The sequence below is a fragment of the Heterodontus francisci genome, chromosome 12 (assembly GCF_036365525.1).
Source record: "Heterodontus francisci isolate sHetFra1 chromosome 12, sHetFra1.hap1, whole genome shotgun sequence".
In the NCBI taxonomy this organism is placed as follows: Eukaryota; Metazoa; Chordata; class Chondrichthyes; order Heterodontiformes; family Heterodontidae; genus Heterodontus; species Heterodontus francisci.
Window position 1 is genome coordinate 84,999,395 of NC_090382.1, and position 25,347 is coordinate 85,024,741.

Genomic DNA, 25,347 nt, shown 5'->3' on the forward strand with positions numbered 1-25,347 from the left:
CAGATTGCTAATGCCCGTAGAAAGAGAAGAGCTCTCAATCAAATGAGGTATTTTACACTTTCATCTCTATCTATATGGAAGCAAGCTTAAAGTACTAACTAATCATAGACCACTATTGAGCTCAACCCAGTAGATTATCTTTCACGACATCCGTTGTTGACAGTCAGTCCTACTAATTGTGAGGAAAAGGTTGCTGAACAGCATCTTAACTATGTTAGCATAAATGCAGTGCCAAAGTTGCCAAAACTAGCTGACATTAAAGCAGTAACAAAACAAAATGAGGCTTTGCAATGAATGAAGGCTATGGAATCACGAAACTGGAAAGACGTGATCGAGAAAGTGTTTGCAAACAAAATTGCTCACACACTACAAGGTATTTGCAATATTCGAAATGAGCTAATCATTACAACCACATCCGATCTTGTACTATGCAACAACAATATTGGCATTCCGCACTCATTGAGGGAATGTGTTGCCCATATAGCACATGAAGCACACCAGGGAATTGTTAAAACCAAGCAACTCCTTAGGGAGTAAAGGCATGGTTCCCAGGAATTGACCATATGGAAGAGCACAAAATCAGTCTGATATCAATTTGATTTACACAGTGTCCTTTACTATCTGGACAGTGCATTGGCCAGCACATTGAGTTTTCCTGCTATGTATGACATTTTTAGTTTGAATGGTTAGAGGAGTAAACTCTATCATAAAAGCCTGGAGTTTCTTAATTTGAATTTTTCCAGAAAGGTGACTGGATTGTGGTCCGTATGAATTTTAATCTCTTTATGCCCATTATTGGTATGGACTTTGAAATGTTGAAGAGCTAAGAGGAGCCCTAATGCTTCCTTTTCCAGAATGGAGTATTTCTTCTGGTGTCAGTTCAGTTTTTTGAGAAATAGCCAATTGGTCTTTCCAAACCTGAATCATCGTCCTGGAGTAGGACGGCACCTACTCCAACATCACTGACGTCAATGGCCATTTTAAAATGTATGTTGAAATTCGGGGCTGCCAATACCGTTTGTTAGAATTGTCTTCAATTTTTTGAATGCTAGCTAGCATGGCTCTGAACATACCACTTTTGCACTTTTCTTTAGCAGGTCTGTCAGGGGAGCAGCTAAGGTTCTGAAATTGGGAACAAATTTGCAGCAGAACCCGCACATTCCTAGGAAGTGCATGATTTCCTTCTCGGTTTTCGGAATGGAGAAATCCACCAGGGCCTGCAATTTTGCTGTTCAAAACTCAACCTTGGCCCACAATGTGGCCTAAACAGGTGACTTTGGCGAATTCACTTTTTACCAAGTGGCCATTAGGTGAGCGTTCTGTAGGCTTTTGAAGAGTGCCTATAAATGATTTAAATAATCTTCCCAGGTGTTGCTGGAAACTAGCAGGTCATCGAGGTAAACAACACAGTTATTTAGACCAGCTATCACTTGATTCATTAACCTTTGAAATGTGGCTGGGGAATTTTTCAGACTGCAGGGCATTACATTGCACTGAAGTAAGCCATCAAGGGGTGATAAAGGCGGAGATTTGCTTTGCCTGCTGGGTCAGTGGTATTTGCCAGTATCTTTTCAATAAGTCTATTTTGCTGATGTAGATGGAACTTCCTACCTGGTCTATCCAATCTTCAATACAGGGGATTGGGTATCAATCTGGTTTTGTAACTGCATTGACGTTGCAGTAATCAATACAAAGCCTGGTTGAACCATCTGATTTGGGAACTAATACTATTGGAGAGCTCCAGCTACTCTGACTGGGTTTGATTAAATCATTTTCCAGCATGTACTGGATTTCCTGGCAGACATGAGCTAGCTTATTTGGGTTTATTTGGTCATGATCTTGTCTTTTTTTTCTCTCCAGGAAATCTGTGGTGTGTCTTTAAGTCAGCAAAGGATCAGTACTGCTTTAAGAACAAGCCATTTGGAGATTGTGATTCAAAGGGTGCATTCTCATTGCCTTGGATACAGTCTCTTGGACTGAGCTTCGACAGATAGATTTGTTACAATTCAATTTTGAACTGGCTTATAGTGCAAACAGTCTCTTCTAACAGGAGACACAAAGAGACAGCTCCGTGTTAGCACCTGAAAGGAGAAACAGACCATTTAAACTGATGGAAGAGAATTTAGTCTGTTTATTTATTATTATCTCTCAAAATTCTAAGAAAGTCAAGCCAAATCAGAGATTTCTGATCATTTAAACTGAAGGAAGGGAAGTAAGACTGTGACAATCTTTTATCCCTCGAAAATTCTAAAGCCAAACTGATTCATTTAAAAAGTGTTTGCAAGTCGTTAATTGTGGAACTTCATCGCTGGAGAAGGAAAGCATCACTTACTGCTGGAAATAGACTATGGACTGTTTTTTCTCCCCCATCATATGGCTGTGAGGACTTCACGCAACCTTGGACTTTTTTCACCTCCGGCAGGAGCGTAATAATGCAAGGACTCTAATTTTTTTGCATTTTAAATGTTGTTTATGTCTTAGTAGTGTTTAAGGATTTAGTTTTTCTAATTATATAGTTAATTTGTTGATTTAAAGACACCTGGTTTGGTTAGCCTCATTCAGGGGTTAATAAATGGTACCATATGGCTGGGTCTTTCTTTAATTTGGAAAGTTTTAAATGATATGTTAGGCGATCTGTGGAGGGATGGGATTGAATTAACAATGCATTTTTCCCACCACAATCAGAATCGTATATTTTGATTGAGGGCTTTGACTGGAGCGGTCGGTCGTAACATATTAATTGGGGGCTCGATCAAGATTGGAAGCATACTTAATTTGGTGGCTTGCATCTGTGATCAGAATCAGACAAATTTGGAGGACTCGCATTTCTCAGGATTTGAATCATATCTTCATTGGATGCTCACTTGCAGTTTAATCATAATTAATTCGGTGGCTCGTGTCTGGGATCAGAATCAGACTAATTTGGAGGGCTCGCATTTGGAATCATAGTAATTACCCGTCTCTGGGGTAACATATTTAAATTTGGGGTCTTGTGTTTGGCATCATGTTTAATTGCTCTCGAGTCTGGGATTATATCAATTGGAAACTCGATTGTTGGGATCTAAATCTGACACCAATTACAAAGAAATTAAAAGAACAAAGAACAAAGAATAGTGCAGCACAGGAACAGGCCATTCGGACCTCCAAGCCTGCGCCGATCTTGATGCCTGCCGAAACTAAAACCTTCTGCACTTCCGGGGACCGTATCCCTCTATTCCCATCCTATTCTTGTATTTGTCAAGATGCCTCTTAAACGTCGCTATCGTACCTGCTTCCACCACCTCACCCGCAGCAAGTTCCTAGCACTCACCACCCTCTGTGTAAAGAACATGCCTTGCACATCCCCTCTAAACTTTGCCCCTCGCACCTTAAACCTATGTCTCCTAGTAACTGACTCTTCCACCCTGGGAAAAAGCTTCTGACTATCCACTCTGTCCATGCCGCTCATAACTGAGTAAACCTCTATCATGTCGCTCCTCCACCTCCGTCGTTCCAGTGAAAACAATCTGAGTTTATCCAACCTCTCCTCATAGCTAATGCCCTCCAGACCAGGCAACATCCTGGTAAACCTCTTCTGTATCCTCTCCAAAGCCTCCACGTCCTTCTGGTAGTATGGCAACCAGAATTGCATGCAATATTCTAAGTGTTGCCTAACTAAACTTCTGTACAGCTGCAGCATGACTTGCCAATTTTTATACTCTATGCCCCGACCAATGAAGGCAAGCATGCCGTATGCCTTCTTGACTACCTTATCCACCTGCGTTGCCACTTTCAGTGACCTGTGGACCTGTACGCCCAGATCTGTCTGCCTGTCAATACTCCTAAGGGTTCTGCCATTTACTGTATACTTCCCACCTGCATTAGACCTCCCAAAATGCATTACCTCACATTTGTCCGGATTAAACTCCATCTGCCATTTCTCCGCCCAAACCTCCAACCGATCTATATCCTGCTGTATCCTCTGACAATCCTCATCACTATCCGCAACTCCACCAACCTTTGTGTCATCCGCAAACTTACTAATCAGACCAGCTATATTTTCCTCCAAATCATTTATATATACTACAAAGATCAAAGGTCCCAGCACTGATCCCTGCGGAACACCACTAATCACATCCCTCCATTCAGAAAAGCACCCTTCCACTGCTACCCTCTGTCTTCTATGACTGAGCCAGTTCTGTATCCATCTTGCCAGCTCACCTCTGATCCCGTGTGACTTCACCTTTTGTATCAGTCAAACTGGTGATATAGTTCCAAGTCAGGATGGTGTGTGACTTGGAGCAGAACTTCAGGTAGTGGTGCTCCCATGCCTACTGAAGTCCACATAGATAACATCCACTGCCCTTCCTTCATCAATCATCTTCGTCACTTCCTCAAAAAACTCAATCAAATTAGTGAGACATGACCTCCCCTTCACAAAACCATGCTGCCTCTCGCTAATAAGTTTGTTTGTTTCCAAATGGGAATAAATCCTGTCCCGAAGAATCCTCTCTAATAATTTCCCTACCGTAAGGCTCACCGGCCTATAATTTCCTGGATTATCCTTGCCACCCTTCTTAAACAAAGGAACAACATTGGCTATTCTCCAGTCCTCTGGGACCTCACCTGTAGCCAATGAGGATGCAAAGATTTCTGTCAAGGCCCCAGCAATTTCTTCCCTTGCCTCCCTCAGTATTCTGGGGTAGATCCCATCAGGCCCTGGGGACTTATCTACTTTAATGCTTTGCAAGACACCCAACACCTCCTTCTTTTTGATAATGAGATGACTGAGACTATCTACACTCCCTTCCCTAGGCTCATCATCTACCAAGTCCTTCTCTTTGGTGAATACTGATGCAAAGTACTCATTTAGTACCTCACCCATTTCCTCTGGCTCCACACATAGATTCCATTCTCTGTCCTTGAGTGGGCCAACCCTTTCCGTAGTTACCCTCTTGCTCTTTATATACGTATAAAAAGCCTTGGGATTTTCCTTAATCCTGTTTGCCAATGACTTTTCATGATCCCTTTTAGCCCTCCTGACTCCTTGCTTAAGTTCCTTCCTACTGTCTTTTATGCCTCAAGGGATTTGTCTGTTCCCAGCCTTCCAGCCCTTACGAATGCTTCCTTTTTCTTTTTGACTGGGCTCACAATATCCCGCGTTATCCAAGGTTCCCGAAACTTGCCAAACTTATCCTTCTTCCTCACAGGAACATGCTGGTTCTGGATTCTAATCAACTGACGTTTGAAAGACTCCCACATGTCAGATGTTGATTTCCCCTCAAACAGCCGCCCACAATCTAAATTCTTCACTTCCTGCCTAATATTGTTCGAATTACCCTTCCCCCAATTTAGCACCTTTACTCGACAACTACTCTTATCCTTATCCACAAGTACCTTAAAACTTATGGAATTATGGTCACTGTTCCCGAAATGCGCCCCTACTGAAACTTCGACCACCTGGCCGGGCTCATTCCCCAATACCAGGTCCAGTACGGCCCATCCCCAGTTGGACTATCTACCAATTGTTTCAAGAAGCCCTCCTGGATGCTCCTTACAAATTCTGCCCCATCCAAGCCCCTTGCACCAAGTGAGTCCCAGTCAATATAGGGGAAGTTAAAATCACCCACCACTACAACCCTGTTACCTTGACATCTTTCCAAAATCTGTCTACATATCTGCTCCTCTACCTCCCGCTGGCTGTTGGGAGGCCTGTAGAAAACTCCCAACATCGTGACTGCACCCTTCCTCTTCCTGAGCTCCACCCATATTGCCTCGCTGCACGACCCCTCCGAGGTGTCCTCCCGCAGTACAGCTGTGATATTCTCCTTAACAAGTAATGCAACTCCCCCATACCTTTTGCATCCCCCTCTATCCCACCTGAAGCTTCTAAATCCTGGAACATTTAGCTGCCAATCCTGTCCATCCCTCAACCAAGTCTCTTTAATAGAAACAACATCATAGTGCCAAGTACGAATCCAAGCTCTAAGTTCATCTGCCTTACCTGTTATACTTCTCGCATTGAAACAAATGCACTTCAGACCACCAGTCCCGCTGTGCTCAGCAACATCTCCCTGCCTGCTCTTCCTCTTAGTCTTACTGGCCTTATTTACTAGTTCCCCCTCATTTATTTCACTTGCTGTCCTACTGCTCTGGTTCCCACCCCCCAGCCACACCCACCCTCCCGAGTGATGCTAGCAAACCTCGCAGCCAGGATATTTGTGCCCCTCCAGTTTAGATGCAACCCGTCCTTCTTGTACAGGTCCCATCTGTCCCTGAAGAGATCCCAATGGTCCAGATATCTGAAACCCTCCCTTCTACACCAGCTGTTCAGCCACGTGTTTAGCTGCACTATCTTCCTATTTCTAGCCTCACTGGCACGTGGCATAGGGAGTAATCCCGAAATTACAACCCTAGAGGTCCTGTCTTCTAACTTTCTACCTAACTCCCTAAACTCCTCCTGCAGGACCTCATCACTCTTCCTGCCTATGTCATTGGTACCAATGTGTACCACAACCTCTGGCTGTTCACCCTCCCCCTTCAGAATACCCCCTGTCCGTTCAGAGACATCCTTGACCCTGGCACCAGGGAGGCAACATACCATCCTGAAGTCTCTTTCACGTCCACAGAAGCGCCCATCTGTGCCCCTGCCTATAGAGTCCCCTATAACTATTGATCTTCTGCGCCTTGTCCCTCCCTGCTGAACAACAGTGCCAGCCGTGGTGCCACTGCTCTGGCTGCTGCTGTTTTCCCCTGATAGGCCATTCCACCAACAGTATCCAAAACGGTATACTTGTTAGAGAGGGGGATAGCACTGCCTGCCTGCCCCTTCTAGCGGTCACCCATCTATCTGCCTGCACCTTGGGTGTAACCACTTCTCTTAAACTCCTGTCTATGACGCTTTCTGCCACCTGAATGCTCCTAAGTGCATCCAGTTGCCGCTCCAACCAATCCATGCGGTCTGTGAGGAGCTGCAACTGGGTAAACTTCCTGCAGATGTAGTCGCCCGGAACGCTGGAAGCGTCATGGACCTCCCACATCTCACAGGTGAAGCACTTCACCCCTCTAACTGACAGGTCTCTTGTCTAATAAGGTACAGTCGATACCATTGTTAGGGCATTAGTGATTGTAACTAAGTTTTTGGGAAAGCAGAATGTTTCCCTGAGTGACTTGATAACTTTAACTAAGAAAAATGTAAAAAAATGGCAGCAAAACTGGGGTTGGAATTGAAATCAGGTGCCAAAAAAGCAGAAATAATTGACATAATAGCCGAACATCTGGAATTAGTTGAAGATGATGATAATGATACAGATGAAAGGCAATACGAGGAACAAGAAAGGGAATACGAGAAATGCGAGGGTAGTAGGTCCGAGAGTGATGCAGTGGAATTGGCTAGGATTCAGCTAGAAATGAAAAAACTGGAGCTTCAACAGGAAAAAGAAAAAGTGATAGCAATAAGAAAACTTGAACTTCAAAGAGAAAGTGAAAGAGAAGAGAGGGGATTTAGGCTGAAAAAGATGGAACTAAAACAAAAGGGTCAGGATGAATCTGAATTTTGATCAGGACACAGCGAGAAGTTGTTTAAATTTATACAGGCTCTTCCTAAGATCGAGGAAAGAGATGTAGAGGCACTTTTCATCTTTTGAAAAAAATAGCCAAATAGATGAAATGGCTGAAAGAAAGCTGGACATTGCTCATGCAGGGCAGGGGCAGGCTGGTAGGCAGAGCTCATGAAGCTTATGCCATGCTTTCTGAAGAGGCTCCTGCAGATTATGAAATAGCAAAAAAAATTATTCTCCCTTCGTATAAGTTAGTCCCTGAAGCTTACCATCAGAAGTTTCGGAATTTATGGAGATTAGCTGGGCAGACATATTTAGAATTTGAGAGGGTGAAGCAAATTACTTTTGACCGTTGGATACGGACATTAAAGATAGAAACCACATATGAGAACCTGCGAGAATTGATTCTCTTAGAAGAGTTTAAAAACTCCATTCCTTCAGTCGTGAGAACTCATAAAGATAACCTAAAAGTTTTGAAAGATAGGCATGCGGCAGATATTGCTGATGATTTTGAGCTTGTGAATACGACAACATATTTTTTCCGTCACCCCACAAACCCGAGAAGGATAGAAAGTGGGAGAGTGAAAGGAAGGCAAGTAGCCGGGGAAAAGAAGGAACAGCTGGGCATGCCCCAGGATCACCTCCTCAGGTCAGAAAGGAAGGTGCTGAGGGTAGAAGTGAGGTTCGCAACCAAAGTGTTATCATTGCAACAAAACAGGCATCTTTGTTCAGAGTGCTGGAAATTGCGAGATAAACCCATAGGACTTGTTCAGGTACACAAAGTTAGTGCAGAGGAAAAGACTCTGGCTGAGAGTGTAGCAGACCAGGTTTTCGCTTTAACGACAGCTGTGAATGTGAAATCAGATACTAAAACTAAGAGGAATATGGAGGTTAAGAATAAAATACCTGAGTGCTATAATTTTGTCAAAGGGGACCTGAAAGGAGAAACAGACCATTTAAACTGAAGGAAGAGAATTTAGTCTGTTGATTTGTTATTATTTCTCAAAATTCTAAAAACGTCAAGCCAAAATAGAGATCTCTGATAATTTAAACTGAAGGAAGGGAAGTTAGACAGTGACAATCTTTTATCCTTCAAAAATTCTAAAGCCAAATTGATTCATTTAAAAAGTGTTTGCAAGTCGTTAATTATGGAAATTCATCACTGGAGAAGGAAAGCATCACTTACTGCTGGAATTAGACTACGGACTGTTCTACTGTTGAAGAACCTTTTTTATCCCCATCAGATGGTCTGAGGACTTCAAGCAGCCTTGGACTTTTTTCACCTCTGGCAGGAGCATAAATTTGGAAGGATTCAATTTTTTTCTGTTTTAAATGTTGCTTATATCTTCATAGTGTTTAAGAATTAAATTTTTCTAATTAAATAGTTAATTTGTTGATTTAAAGACACCTGGTTTGGTTAGCCTCATTCAGGGATTAATAAATGGTACAATTTGGCTGGGTCTTTCTTTAATTTGGAAAGTTTAAATAAGGTTAGGTGATGTGTGGAGGGACAAGATTAAATTATCAGTGCGTTTCTCCCACCACAATCAGAATCGTATATTTTGGTTGTGGGCTTTGACTGGAGTGGTCGGTCGTAACATAGTCTGTAGGAGTTCTTTTTTATTGGTGGGGTCTCTGCTACCTCCACATGGTTCACTGTTAAAGGTGTGCAACCCAGTTTGTCCCTGCAGACTTCATTGAACTCCTTTACTGATGTGATTAGGTCCTGTCTGTGTTGTTCAGAGAGATAGTCCAGCATTGTGTCTGATCCCTTTAAAATTTCAGTATTTTTCAATTCAGCGGTAGGGGGTTTAATTTTAGAGTTTTCAGAGCTCTCGTCTTAGTCCAGATCATCCCCATTGCTGCTCTCTTCCTCTATCACTTTTACTATGGTACACACTTACTGATCTGTCCATTTCCTGGCTGTAGTATCTTTTCAGCATATTAATATGATATAGTCTTTGTTTTTCTTTCTGTCAGGCGTGTTAATTAGGTAGTTGACCTCATTCACCTTTTTCCCTTCACTATATGGGCCACTAAACCTGGCCTTTAAACGTTTGCCCTGCAGGTGTAGCAGCACCAAAACTTGGTCCCCTGGTTTAAACTCATGAACTGCAGCTTTCTTACCTGCCTGCCATTTCATATTTTTTCTGAGAGGTTTTGAGGTGCTCATTTGCTACCGCACAGCCCTGGGAAAGTTTCTCCCAGAATGTGGTTGCATAGTTTAGTATTGAGGATTCCTCTCTTTGATCTCGAAATGTTTGCCTGATCCATTTTAGGGGGCCTCTCACCCTATGTCCGAAAATCAATTTGAAGGGAGTAAAGCCTGTGGATTCATTGGGAGAATCCTTGGTAGCAAATAGCAAGGAAATTACTCCTTTATCCCAGTCGTAAGGGTAATTACTGCAATATGCTCAGAGCATAATTTTTAGGGTCTGATGGTACTGCTCAAGAGCCCCTTGTGATGGGGATGATACGCTGAGGATTTCAGCTGGTCAATACCGAGGCTTTGTATGACCTCCTAGAACATTTGGGACATGAAATTAGTTCCCTGATCAGACTGTATTTTACGGGGAGTCCAAATTTGGTCAAGAATTGGGTTAACACCCTGACTACGGCTTTGGTAGTAATATTCCTTAAGGATATGGCTTATGAGTATTAGGTAGCCATATCCATCGTAGTTAGTAGGTACTGATGACCTGTCATGATTTTGGGTCGGGGTCCCACGCAATCAATTACAACTCTATGAAATGTTCTTCAAAAGCAGGAATGGAGATCAGTGGCATAGGTTTAATGGCAGACTGGGGTTTCCCAATAATCTGGCAGGTCTGGCAGAATTTAACCACATTCTTGTGGAGCTGTGGCCTTAAAAATGGCGGCTAATTCGGGCTTGGGTCTTTCAGATACCCACATGCCCAACCATTGTGATTTCATGGGCAATTCACCGAATCTTTCTGCAATATTTATGGGGGAACCACAATTTGACGAACAACTGTCCACTCCTCCTCTGCAGGTCAGTGTGGGGGTCTCCAATTCCTCATTAAAATTTTTAATGCTTCTCTGCATCTCCCTCGGAATAAGCTTTTTGTGCTATCTGTTCTCAATCAGGATCTGCTTTCTGGGCTTCAATTATGGAGGGTCTGTCATATACTTCTCCTAAATCCCTGAAATAAGTTTCAGTCAGCCAATCCTCTGAGTCATTGAGCTGATTTTCTGGTTTAGCTTTCCCTAGGGGAGCTTGCTTGGCCATGGCCCCTGTTACTGCACAGGCAGGAATGATTCCAGGGACTTCTTCCTGTATTTGCTCTGTCTCCTTGGCCTCATTTGGCTGGTCTGATATCACTGGGTCTGTGACCACTTACTTGCAGCCAAATCAATGCTCAGTAGCAAGTCTATGCCAGCCACAGGTAGACTAGGGACAATTCCTACAGTAACTGGCCCAGAAACCAGGTTGCACTCCAAGTGAACCCGATACAGGGGTACAAACATGTATACTCCTTCAATTCCTTTTAGCGAGCTCTCCGATGGGAAGGTCATCCCTTGACCCAGCATAAAGGATTGAATGGCCCCGGTGTCTCGAAGCAGGGCAATGGGTTTATTTGCCTCACTAGAGGGGTATGGAGACTTCATTCATTTTAAAATAAAATCCTGAAAGCCTTCAGGAATTATCTCTATTTCTCCTGTATCTATGGCAGTATTCTTGGTGGAGTTCTTTCCCAAGGCTAGGGCCACAGTCAGATCTGCCAGGGCACCCATTTCTTTGTTAACCTTGTGCACGCTTTCAAGATTAATGGGCTTCTCCTTTAACATCTAGCAGTCAGTTTTGATATGCCCTGTTTTGCTGCAATGTGAACACACAGGTCTGTGGTATACATCCCTTCCCTCTGCATTTTCTTTTCTTACTGGTGCAGGGCTTCTTGTGTGCTTACCTTTTGTTTCTCTGTCGCTATAATCTCAGCTTTTATCACTTTCCCACTTTCTGCCTTTTCCGAACCTCTGGTAATTATCATGATAGGCTTTTCCCTGAGTAAGGTGTTTGTATGTGAATTCAAGGACATCTACCATGGTGGTGGCTTCTCTTACCCTGTGAATTCTTTGTTCTTCTATTTTTAAACTCTTCCAGCAATATCACTTCTCTCATATTTTCATATGAGGGTTCTAGCTTGAGAGAACATATCCAGCAATCAAAAGCTATATGTTTGACTCTTTCAAATTCAATGTAAGTCTGTGTGGTTCCTTTCCAGGTGTGTCGGAATTTCTGTCTATATGCTTCCAGTACCAGCTCATAAACATTTAGAATTGCATTTTTAGCTTGTTCATAATCACAGAAACTTATTTCTAATTACAGGGAAAGCTTCACGAGCCCTAACCACAAACTCGCCTTCTAAGAGGAGAGTCCAGAATTCTTTCGGCCATTTTAGCCTGGTAGCTATTTTCTCAAATGAGATAAAATATGACTCTACCTCCTCCTCATTAAATTGTGCCGCTATTATGGAGTGTTTCAGCACATCAAAGTTTTGCTCTGAAATGGGGATAAGGCTTGAATGACTCGCAGCATTTTCATTTTGGGTTTGTAGTCTCTGTAACTCAAACCTTCTTGCCGCTTCCTCTCTTTGCATCTCTCTTTCCAGTTTTTCCCTCTGAAACTCTCTTTTGTCTTTTTCCTTCTGAGGCTGATACTGTATTTCTTCACTTTTCATATGCAACTGCATCTCTTTCCTTTTCAACTGAATTCTAGCTAGAGCTATAATTCAGACTTTGATTCCATGCTATTGTCTTCTAGTTCAGGGATAATTTTAAAATGGTTGACTAGATTTTTCACTAGTTCATGTTTCTTTACTTTTTGTCTGAAAGTGATTCCCACCTCTGTTTAACTTATCATGGGATATCTCTCCCTACTCTACAAACTCCTTAGCATGAAATGGGGCCATCTCCTTTGTTTCTAGCATCATAGAGAAAAAAAGAATTCACGAAAAACCTGTTTGTTTATTTTTCCACAATTTTAGAGGTCAATTTTCTTCCCGTTTTCCAAATCTCTTGTTTGCTTAGCTGTTCAGACCCTGGCTTCGAGCCCCCAATTTGTTATGGTCATGTGGTGTGAGGGGGTGATTCCCACTGATCAACTCCCCACCTGACCGCAGCAAATACATACGAATATACGAATTAGAAGCAGAAGTACCTCATTCGGCCCCTCGAGCCTGCTCCGCCATTCAATAAGTTCATGGCTGATCTGTTTGTGTTTCGAATTCCACACTCCCATGTACCCCCAATAACCCTTGATTGCCTTACTAACAAGAATCTATCCACCTCTACCTGAAACATTTTCAATGACCCCACCTCCACCACTTTCTGAGGCATTGAGTTCCAAAGTTACACAACCCACTGAGAGAAACATTTCTCCTCGTCTCTGTCCTAAAACGGCAACCCCTAATTTTAAAACAATGCCTTCTAGTTCTAGACTCACCCATAAGAGGAAACATCCTTTCCACATCCACCTTGTCTTGACTCTTCAGGATTTTATAAACTTCAACCAAGTCTCCCCTCACTCTTCTAAATTCCAGTGAAAACAAGCCCAGTCTGTCCAACCTTTTCTCATAAGACAACCCACTTATCCCCCCACCCGCCAAGACTAAGGCACACATTATTTCGCCACATGAACATTAAAACTTAAAATGGTGGCTGGGAAGAAAAGAGGGCCGATCACAAGGAATTGCCAAGCCCCTGACTGGAAAGACATTTGCATGCTATCAGACAGTATTGGAACAAGGCACCCAGTCCTTGCTTCCCCAATACACAGAAAAGTGGTCAGATCAGTTTAGTCACATGACTGGCTGGCTGTTGGTTTTCTGAATTTGAACTGGCAACAAAATTTTGAAGTCAGAAAGTTGTTTGCTCTTAGAATGGAAAAGATCTCTTTCCTGGCTGCCCTCATTTTGCTCTCACCAGCTCGGAAACCATTGAAGACGTATGAACCCCAGGAGAGAAAAGTCTCCTCCAGTGAACAAGGTTTAAGGAGAATACTGGGCCCCAAAGAAAAGCAAGACTACCTACAATCAAGGACCCTACAGTGAGCTTGAAGCACAGTTAAAAAAAAAACCTTCAGAGATTGCCTCAAACCTCTCCATTTTACTTTTTCTTCTCTTTTCTGTCTCTATTTGCATGTGCATATCGCATATGCATGCTAGCATGGGACGTGGTGTATATCTGTAGGCGTTAACCAAATTAGAGTTTAAATAAGTTTAATAAATTTCACTTTTCTTCTTTAAACCGAAGAAAGCCTGGTGACCTCATTTCTTTGTCTTATAATTGGAAAGCGGTGAACAAGGATTCACCATGGGGGAGCTCAAAACGCAGTGTGTTTAAAATTAAACCCTGCTACAATAAGACCAGATGAAGACAGTAAAATACCCCTAGACACCTTTCTCACCTGGTCGTATCACAGGTATCAATTTAGTAAACCTCCTCTGAACTGCCTCCAGCACATTTACATCGTTCCTTAAATAAGGAGACCAAATCTGCACAGAGTATCCAAGATGTTCTCTCACCAATGCCCTGTATAACTGAAGCATAACATCTTTACTCTTATTTTCAATTCCTCTCATGGTAAAGGATAGCATTCCATTTGCCCATTCTGGCATTCTCACTTGTTTGCTAATACTTGAGACTGTGTCTCTTAAAACTGCACTGGAAGCCCTCCCTCATCTGCCAACCTTGTATTAGTCACTAAAATATGCAAAATTTGCAACATGCCCATCAATCAGTGAGGTGATCCTTGTGTCAATGAATAAAACACATGATGTTTGCAACATACTCAGCAATCAGTGAGATGATCCTGTGTCAATCACTAAAACACATGAAGTTTGCCAGCTGCCCAGCAATCAGTGAGGTGAGCCTTGTGTCAATGAAGAAAAAAGGCAGTTTGCAAAATGGCCGATTTCATGGTCCATGACTCATTATTCACAGACATCAGTTTGGTAGGCCCTAATTATGGGCCACTTGTACTTAGTGTCTTGTAGGAATCAGGAGCTAATGTCTTGCTTGTTGAAGTTCTGAACTGTTGTTATCACAGCCAAGGTCTGTTTTGGCAGCTTAACTTCCATGTGCCTCAAAATCATGTTGCTAGAATTTATTGCCACCTGGATAGTATCCTGAGAGAACAGATCACCTGCCCACAGTAGAACCCATTAATTGTCAATGCATTGATTTCAGTCTGGTAAAATTGGGCAGGTAATATAATGGGCTAGCGATTGATTCCACTCAATTACCTCCTAAGAAGTGAAGGTAAAGATCACCTCCACTGAACTGCTCATTACAGTTGTTGTCACATGACTACAACTCTCTAATACACTGCCAAAGCTAATCCTCACCCTTACCCTCATCCAAAAGGGACTCGCATTTTCTTTATCATGGTTGGAATCAGTGGCAGAAATTTAAGGCAATAAATGTCCTTAACGATTGATGACATCGGTTCATGTTCTAATTCCTACTTACCACCACAAAGGAACATACAGCAGGCCAGCGAGAGACAGGGCGAAAAGCAACATCTTCCAGCTTCGTAGGAAGTATGCAAGCAGAGGCAGCATCATGTAGCCGAGTGCATAAGGAATACAAATTCCTAGTGAACCGTACAAAACCCGAACAGATTTCCCAAGAAGTTCTGATCCTGTAACAAGAGAATACCCAGTTCAAAAATCGTGATTGTGAGTTACTTCCTAATTTTATTTCACTGCCTATTATCGCCATTCTGAAATAAACTTTTCTTTTGTGTTCATTTAAAAACAAGCTTCTATTGACTAAACACAATCTACAAGTCAAGCTATGTGAAGGATCTGAATGCAGATATGTCACTTCAGTCTACCTTGTGCATCTCCCAGAGGCCAGTGATTGAGTCCCAGAAGGAGAAAGAAGAAAGCAATGAAGTATGCTACCTGATCGAGAGGAGAGAAAAATAATTACTTCTCAAATGTGCATCACTTAAGAACAGAAATCTCTAACAGACATTGGGACTGGAGATTATTACTGTCTCTGGATTCAAAAATACAGGAACAGTCAGCAACGGCAATAGATCAGCCAGCCCATGAAAGCTTATCCCTCTAGTACTGACTCACATCCAATCATTTTTTAAACAAATCCAACGGTTTGCCTTTTCTGCCTCAATTGCAGACATGTCAAACGTGGGTTATTTCTTCAGTAAAGAAACTTTCCTGATTTTTTAAAAAATGTACTTTTCACAAATTATCTAATTATGTTCTCTGGCTCAACTTTTCTGACTTTTCTGAAGTAATAATCTGGGTGTAAATTATCTGTAATCATTAAACATTTCAAATACTGCAGGAGATCTCTTCATAAATATGTTCCTTTCAGGCTCCAATATCTCCAATTCACTCACAGCGGCACTTTCAAAATCCCATTTGTCTCGCTTTTGGCCCTCCTCTTGCCAAGATACAGCTGCAGCTATTGATTTGCTCAACCACACCCTCACTTCCACCTTTGATGCCCTAATCCCCAGTAAAACCATTACTCTCTCTCACCCTGGCTGTTCGCCTTATATGGTCCTTTGCTCTGTTCCCTTAATTCTAAGGTACACAGACTTCAACTGATATGGCAGAAAACTAGTTTAGCCATTCACTGCCAGATCTGGCTGGATCATATAAAGCACTATCCAATCCTGCTCCTGTCTGCCAAATCTGCTCACGATTCCAGAATCATCCTGGAAAGCAACGATAACTCTCAACTTCTTTTCTCAGTCTCCACTGTCCACTACACCCTCACCTCCAGCAACAGAAAGAAAAATAATAAGTGCGAGGAGCTCATGGACTTCTTTGTCACTAAGATTGAGACCATCTAATCAGCTATCTCTGTCACTTCCCTCCTTTCCACCAGTCCACTGGGCCAAACTTCCTCTGAAGTCCCCCCATGCCCTAGCCCTGAATTCACATCTTTCTCTTGTTTCTTGCCTATCTCCTCTCATGCCCTCTCCAAGCTCATCTTGTCCATGAGACCCACCTCCTGCTCCCTCAACCCTATTCTCACTAAACTGACTACACAGCTTCCCTTCTTAGTCCTCCTGTTAGTTGATACTGATTCTTCAGGTATTGTCCCTCTCTCCTTTAAATCTGCCATCATCATCCGTCTCTTCAAAAAACTTCACCCACTGTCCTTGCAAACTACCATCCCATCTCTAAGCTCCCTTACCTGTCCAATGTTCTTGAACGTGTTGTCACGTCCCAAAGCTGTACACATCTTTTTTTCAATTTCCATGAATTGGATGTGGGGACCAAATGTAAGTTCGCGGATGACACAAAACTGGGTGGGAATGTGTGTTGTGAAGAAGATGTAAAGCAGCTTCAAGGAGATTTGGCGTGACGTTGTGAGTTGGCAATAATGTAGCAGATGGAATATAATGCGGAAAAATGTGAGGATATCCACATTGATAGGTGGAATAGATGTGCAGAGTATTTCTTAAATGGTAAGAGATTAGAAAGTGTAGATGTACAAAGGAACATGAGTGCCCTCGTCAATAGGTCACTGAAAGCTAACATACAGGTGCAGCAAGCAATTAGGAAGGCTCATGGCATGTTAGCCTTTATCACAAGAGGATTTGACCACAGAAGTACTGAAGTCTTGTTTCAATTGTATAGAACCTTAGTTAGACCACACCTGGAGTACTGTGTGCAGTTTTGGTCCCGTTACCTTAGGAAGGATATTATTGCTATAGAGGGACCCTTCTTTATTTCTGTAATTTCCTCCAGCCTCACAATCCTCTGAGATATCTGTGCTCATCTAATTCTTGAGCATCCCTGATGTTAATTGCTTCACTTTTGGTGGCTGTGCTTTCAGCTGCCTGGGCCATAAGCTCTGGACCTCGCTCCCTAAACTTCTCTGCATCTCCTCCTCTCTTTTCTCCTTTAAGACGCTCCTTGAAACCTATCTCTTTGACCAAGGATTTATAGTTATTAAACTATACAAGTTTAATATAACTTCCTTGCTTTTGTACTCTATGCCCCTATTAATGAAGCCTAGGATGCTGTATGCTCTATTTACCACTCTCGCAACCTGACCTTCCACTTTCAATGATTTATGCACATATGCACCCAATTCCCTCTGCTCCTGCAACCCCATTAAATTTGCACACTTTATTTTCTATTGTTTTTCTGTGTTCTTCCTACTAAAATGAATCACCTCACGCATCTCTGCATTAAACTTCTGTCACTTGTCCACCCATTCCACTAACCCGTCTATGTCCTTTTGAAGTTCTGCATCATTCTCCTCAGTTCACGATATTTCCAAGTTTCATATCATCCGCAAATTTTGAAATTGTTCCGTGTACGCCAAGATCTAGGTCATTAATATATCAGGAAAAGCAAGGGTCCTTATACTTGGAGAACTCCATTATAAACTTTCTTCCAGTCCAAAAACATCCATTAACCAGTCCTCTTTGTTGCCTGTCACACAGCCAATTTCATATCCATGTTGCTACTGTCTCTTTCCTTCATGAGCTATAACTTTGCTCACAAGTCTGTTGTGTGGCACATTACCAAATGCTTTTTGGAAGTCTATAAACGCCACATCAACAGCATTACCCTGATCAACCTTCTCTGTTACCTCATCAAAAACCTCTAGCAAGTTAGTTAAACAAAATTTGCCTTTCACAAATCTATGCTGGCTTTCCCTAATTAACCCACATTTGCCCAAGTGACTATTAATATTGTGCCAAATTATCATTTCTAGAAGCTTCCCCACCACTGAAGTTAAACTCACTGGGCTGCAGTTGCAGGGCTTATCTTGATACTTTTATTTGAACAAGGGTGTAATATTTGCAATTCTCCAGTCCCCTGGCACCCCTACCAAAATCTAAGGAAGATTGAAAAATTATGACCAGTGCCTTTGCAATTTCCACTCAAACTTCCCTCAGTATCCTTGGATACATCTCATCTAATCCTGGTGCCTTATCAACTCTGAGCATATCCAATACCTCCTCATCAATGTTAAACCCTTCAAGTGTCTGAATTACCTTCATTTTCACCATGACCTGCACAGCATCTTCCTCCTTGGTAAAGACAGATGCAAAGTGTTCATTTAACACCTCAACCATGTCCTCTGTCTCCATACATAAATCCCCTTCTTGGTCCCGAATCAGCCCCACCCCTCCTTTTTACCACCCTTTTACTATTAATTTGCCTGGAGAAAACTTTTGGATTCCCATTTATATTAGCTGCCAGTCTCTTTTCATCCTCTTTCTTTGCTTCTCTTATTTGCTTTTTCACTTCCCCTCTGAACCTTCTATATTCCACCTGGTTCTTGGTTGTACTATCGACCTGATATCTGTCATAAGCACACTTTTTCTTTTTCATCTTAATCTATATCTCTTTTGTCACCCAGGGAGCTCTGGTTTCATTTGCCCTACCTTTCCCCTTCATGGAAATATACCTTGACTGTGCCTGAACTCTCTCTTCTTTAAAGGCAGCCCATTGTTCAGTTACTATTTTGCCTGCCAAGCTTTGATTCTAATTTATCTGCGTCAGATCCATTCTTACCCCCATTGAAGTTGGCTTTTCCCCATTAATTATTCCTACTCTGGATTGCTCCTTGTCCTTTTCCATAGTCAAACTAAACCTTATGACACGATGATCACTGTCCCCTAAATGTTCCCCTACTGACACTTGATTGGTCCTTCCCAATAACCAAGTCTAGCAATGTCTCCTCTCTCATTGGACTGGAAACATACTGCTGTAGAAAATTCTCCTGAACACACTTTAGGAACTCTTGCCCCTCTCTGCCCTTTAAATTACAACTATCCCAGTCTATATTGAGATAATTAAAGTCCCACATTTTATAACCACTCTAATTCTTGCACCGCTCTGTAATTTGCTTGCAAATTTGTTCCTCTACATTTATCCTGCTAGTTGGTGGACTATAGATTGCAACAAGCAATGCAATTGCACCTTTTTTGTTTCTTAGCTCTAACCAAATAGATTCTCTCCCTGACCCCTCTGGGAGATCCTCTCTCTCTCCAGCACTACAATGCTGTTCTTAATCAAAACTGCCACCCCTCACCCTTGCCTTCCTTTCCTATCTTTCCTGAACACCTTATATCCAGGAATATTTAGGACTCAGTCCTGCCCTTCTTTGAGCCAGGTCTCCATTATCGCCACAACATCATACTTCCACATGGCTATCCGTGTCTGCAGCTCACCAACCTTATTTACCACACTCTACACATTCACATACATGCACAGCAACCCTACTTTAGACTTTATTACTATCCCTCTTACTCTGACGCCACCTAATACCACACTATTTCCTGCTATAGTACAATCTGTCTCTCCCAATTCTCTGTGTACCTTGGTGTTCCTCTCTTGTATTATCTCCTGGTTCCCATGCCCTTGCCAAGTTAATTTAAAACCTCCTCAAAAGCACAAGCAAATTGTCCTTCAAGGAAATTTGTTCCAGCTCTGTTCAAGTGCAACCCGTCCAGCCTGTACAGGTCCCATCTCCTCGGGAATTGGTTCCAGTGTCCCAGGAATCTAAAGCCCTCCCTCCTGCATCATCTTTCCGGTCAAGCTGTTTAGAACCATCGAAAAATTACAGTACCAAAGGAGGCCATTTGGTTCATCGTGTCTGCACTGGCTAAAAAATCTAGCCACCCAATCTAATTCCACCTTCTAGCACCTGGTCCATAACCTTGCAGGTTACAACACTTTAGGTGCATGTCCAGGTACCTTTTAAAAGAGTTGAGGTGTTTCTGCCTCCACCACCAATCCAGGCAGTGAATTCCAGACACTCTCCACCCTCTGGGTGAAAATGTTTTTCCTCAGGTCCCCTCTAATCCTCTCACTTCTTCTACCCCTCTCAATATCTTCCCATTTATTGCGTATTCCCTTGCTTTGTTTGACCTCACTCTTCTCTGGATTGAATTCCATTTGTCACTTTTCCGCCCACTCAACCAAACCACTGATATTGTTCTGGATTCTACAGCTATCCTCTTCACTATCAACTACACAGCCAATTTTTGTGTCATCAGCAAATTTCCCAATCATGCCTCCCACATTTAAATCCAAATCATTAATATATACCACAAACAGCGAGGGACCCAACACTGAGCCCTGCGGAATGTCACTGGAAACTGCTTTCTATTCACAAAAATATTCATCGACTACCACCCTTTGTTTCCTGACACTGAGCCAATTTTGGATCCAACCTGTCACATTCCCCTGGGCTTTCATTTTTCTGGCTAGTCTGCCATGCGGGATCTTGTCAAATGCCTTACTAAAATCCATGTAGACCACAACCACTGCACTACGCTCATCAATCCTCCGTGTTACCTCTTGAAAAAACTCAATCAAGTTAGTAAGACATAACTATAATAAAAGCAAAATACTGCAGTTCTGAAAAAGGGTCACTGACCTGAAATGTTAACTCTGCTTCTCTCTCCACAGATGCTGCCAGACCTGCTGAGTATTTCCAGCGTTTCTTGTTTTCATTTTCGTAAGATCTGACCTTCCCTTAACAAATCCATGCTGACTATCCCTCATTAATCCATGCCTTTCTAAGTGGCAGTTTATCCTGTCTCTCAGAATTGATTCTAAGAATTTACCCACCACTGGGGTCAGACTGACCAGCCTACAATTATTTGGCCTATCTCTCGCACCCTTTTTAAACAATGGTATAACATTTGGAGATCTCCAATCCTCTAGCACCTCACCTGTATCCAGTGAGGGTTTGAAGATGATACTCGGTGCTATTTCCTCCGCTATTTCCTTGCTGGCTTCCTTTAACAACCTGTGATGCAGTCCTGCTGATTTATCCACTTTCAAGGATGTCAGACCCTCTAGTATTCCCTCTCTCATTATGCTTATTGTACCTAATATTTCACACTCCTCCTTTACTACAATGTCTGCATCATCCCTCTCCTTTGTGAAGACAGAGAAAAAAAACTCATTAAGCACCCTGCCCACATCTTCTGCATCCATGCGTAAGTCTCCTTGTACATTTTTGATAGGCCCTCCCCTATTTATATACTCACTTACGTTTGGTACCAGGAGAAAGCTGAAGATTATTACTTTTGAGGGCCTGCTCGCTAATTTCTTAACTAGCTCCCTAAATTCTGACCACAGGACCACATCCCTCTTTCTGTCTATGTCATTGGTACCAATGTGGACCACGACTGTTCGCTGTTCACCCTCCTATCTCATGGTGCTCTGCAGCTGCTCAGTGACATCCTTGACTATGGCCCCAGGGAGAAAACACACCATCCTGGATTCACGTCTGTGGCTGCAGAAACGCCTGTCTATTCCCCTAACTATCGACTCTCCTATCATTATTGCTCTTCCAGTCTTCTTTGTGCCCCTCTGTGCAGCTGAGCCAGACATGGCGCCATGACCTTGGCTACATTCCCCAGATAAACCATCACTTTCCTCAGTATTTTCCTCAGTTTCCTCACTTTCCCTACATTCCCACCTTGCTTTGTATCACCAGCAAACTTGTATAAATTACTCACAGTTTCTTCATCTAAGTGTCAGCTGTGGCTCAGTTGGTAGTACTCTTGCATTTGAGTCTCCAGGTTCAAGACCCACTCAAAGACTTGACCCTAAAAATTAAGGCTGATGCTCCAGTGCAGCACTGAGGGACCGCTGCACTGTCAGAGATGTTGTCTTTTAATGAGAGGTTAAACTGAGGCCCCATCTGCTTGCTCATGCAGATGTAAAAGATCCCACGGCACTATCGTGAAGAAGAGCAGGGGAGTTATCCCCAGTTTCCTGGCCAATATTTATCCCTCAATCAACATCACAAAAAAAAGATTCCATCATTATCACATTGCTGCCTGGGGAGTTTGCTGTGTGCATACTGTTTGTTGAGTTTCCAGCATTACAACAGTAACTACACTTCAAAAAAGTACATCTGGTGGTTGTGAAAGGTGCAATATAAATGCAAGTCTTTCTAAGTCATTAACATAGAAGGTGTAACAATAAAATAAGTACTTGGGTTTGAAACAGAGGATGCCTGATTTGTAATGTTTAGAATTCTTCTTGCACTTTTGCTAATCATAGCTCATACTTTTTTTTTCTGCAATTCAACAGTGCTCTGGTTCTCAATCACAGCACGAACATTCCTGCTGTCACATTTCAGAATTTTTTTTACCTTTTTCCCACAGAAAGAAATCCAAAAAAACTTGAGGCCTCAAAATTTACATGGGTCCTCTACCAGTCTTCTGGGTCAGGATGTAATGACCAGAACTTAGTGTCACATTGAGAGTTACAGAATAATCAAATGTAGAGAAGGGCTAATAAAATTACTGAATGGTATTGATACCTACCAAGAACAAAGGCAGCCACCATGTTTGAAATCTGTCCAAGACCCACAAGGAAATTGAGAATGCAGAATATTTCCCAGTTTGGAGAGAAGACTTGAAGCACGCTGAATACAGTCTGTACGGCCATAGTTCCAAACATAATTGCCTTCCTCCCAAACCTGGAAAGCCGAAGCAAATAAATTTCCAGCTATATACAGAATTGATATTTACTGACATACTCATAATCTCATGCATGTAGTCTTTCGCATGCAAAGTCATGCACACGTTTATACATACACATGTACACTGGTGTACATGCCATATCTATATTCTCCTGGTAGCATAGCAGTCATGCACATAAACAGAGAATTCTCCACAAACGCTTAGATTTACATAAAAGCACAAGGAGATTATGCTGGCACATAACTTTTGTGATTTCCTTTCTCTCCAGCATTTGTTTCAATCCAGCAAGGTCAATTGTAACCTTTTCTTGCTTATGCATGTTGTCGAATGTATGTTGTCACAAGGAATGATTATCTGCATAATGTTCATTGGGTATCCTGTCTTCAGTACAGAATCTCTTCTATAATATTTGACATATAGAGCCCCATATCCACTACCTCCACAAGTGCCAGTGTTTCTGCAGCTAAAATACTTTCAACAACCATTTTTTTTATTTTCTTACCTTCCCAAGATATAGGATAGCATTTCCCATTTTCACCCATCAAACATATTATGAAACCAGCTGCGCCTGCATACGTACCCATCAGCAAGATTAGCATGTGAAGCAACTCTAAAAATGATTAGTTTCAGATTCATTGGATCGGCTAAGGATGGGAACTTCAGTATGCCATCTCGCCAGATTAAATTTTTTAATGTTTTATTTGCCCTTAAAACATTCTCAAATTCAGGTTTTTTCATCATAGTGCTTAAGTCCAGCAGGTCAAAACTAGCATCAGTTCTAGTCTGAGTGCCCAACTAGTTTAATTAACCAATCAAGCTTCACAATTGATCTGCCTCTTCTTTAGGGATATCATCTGTCTGTGATGACCTAGCATGATTAACTGAGATGGAGTAACACTCACTAAATAAGATTGTTAATGTAATGTTATTCCAGATTTATATATATATATATATATATTTATATATATTAATATATAAACCAATATATTTAAAAGCCCCACAAGCCTGACTTCTAATCTTAAATTCTACTTTAACATTATTAATAACACATTTCTCAATTCTGAAGTTCCACCCCATAAGAAATCATGGTGCATCGAGGATGCCTGAAAGTTTTCCAATATGTTACCATTAAAACATTGCGGGATCCTGCCACTGTGCACTGGTGGTGGAGGGAGTGAATATTTAAGGTCGTGGATGTGGTGCCAATCAAGTGGGCTGCTTTGTCCTGGATTATGTAGAGCATCTTGATTGTGCTGGAATTGCACTCAACCAGGCAAGTGGAGAGTATTCCATCACACTCCTCATCTGTGCCTTGCAGATGGTGGACAGGCTTTGGGGAGTTAGAAGGTGAGTTACTCACCAAAGAATTCCCAACCCCTTGTAGCCACAGTATTTATTTGGCTGTTCCAGTTCCTTTCCTGGTCAATGGTAACCACCAGGATGTTGATAGTGGAGGATTCAGTGATGGTAATGCTGTTGAATGTCAAAGGGAGATGGTTAGATTCTCTCTTGTTGGAGATGCTCACTGCCTGGTACTTGAATGGTGCGAATGTTAATTGCCACTTATCAACCCAAGTCTGAATGTTGTCCAAGTCTTGCTGCATGTGGACACAGACTGCTTCAGCATCTGAGGAGTTGTGAATGGTATTGAACATTGTACAAACATCAGCGAACATCCCCACTTCTAACCTTATGATGGAGGGAAGGTCATTGATGAAGCAGCTGAAGATGGTTGGGCCGAGAATACTACCCTGAGGAACTCCTGCAGCAATGTCTTGCAGCTGAGATGATTGTCCTCCAATAACCACAACCATTTTCCTTTGTGCTCAGTATGACTCTTACCAGTAGAAAGTTTTCCCCCTATTTTTATTGACTTCAATTTGGCTAGGGCCCATTGATGCCATACTCAAGTGCTGCTTGATAGCACTGTCAACAACACCTTCCAGCACTTATCTGCTGATTGAGAGTAGACTGATAGGCAGGTAATAGGCTGGATTGGATTTGTCCTGCTTTTTGTGGGCAGAACAAACCTGGGCAATTTTCCACATTTCTGGTAGATACCAGTGTTGTAACTGTACTGAAACAGCTTGGTTAGGGGCACGACAAGTTCTGTAGCACAAGTCTTCAGTACTGCAGCTGGGATGTTGTCAGGATCCATAGCCTTTTCAGTATACAGTGCCTACAGCCATTTCTGGATATCACATGGAGTGAATATAATTGGCTGAAGACTGGCATCTGTGATGCTGGGGACTTCAGGATGAGGCCGAGCTGGATGATCCGCTCGGCACTTCTGGATGACGATTGATGCAAATGCTTCAACCTTTCCTTTTGCAC

General features: G+C 42.3%; 1 protein-coding gene across 6 annotated transcripts in view; it reads right to left on the minus strand.

The window, feature by feature from the left end:
- LOC137375967 (organic cation/carnitine transporter 2-like) overlaps positions 1 to 25,347 on the minus strand; it is a 171,435-nt gene that overhangs the window by 83,246 nt on the left and 62,842 nt on the right. For 5 of the 6 annotated variants that reach the window (XM_068043777.1, XM_068043775.1, XM_068043778.1 and 2 more), the window contains exons 3-4: positions 22,855 to 23,009; positions 15,030 to 15,201 (exon numbers count right to left, since the gene is read on the minus strand). In XM_068043777.1, coding sequence (XP_067899878.1) covers positions 15,030 to 15,201; positions 22,855 to 23,009 — 327 coding nt within the window. The remainder of the gene's footprint in view (positions 1 to 15,029; positions 15,202 to 22,854; positions 23,010 to 25,347) is intronic. The other variant, XM_068043779.1, reaches the window with a different exon arrangement.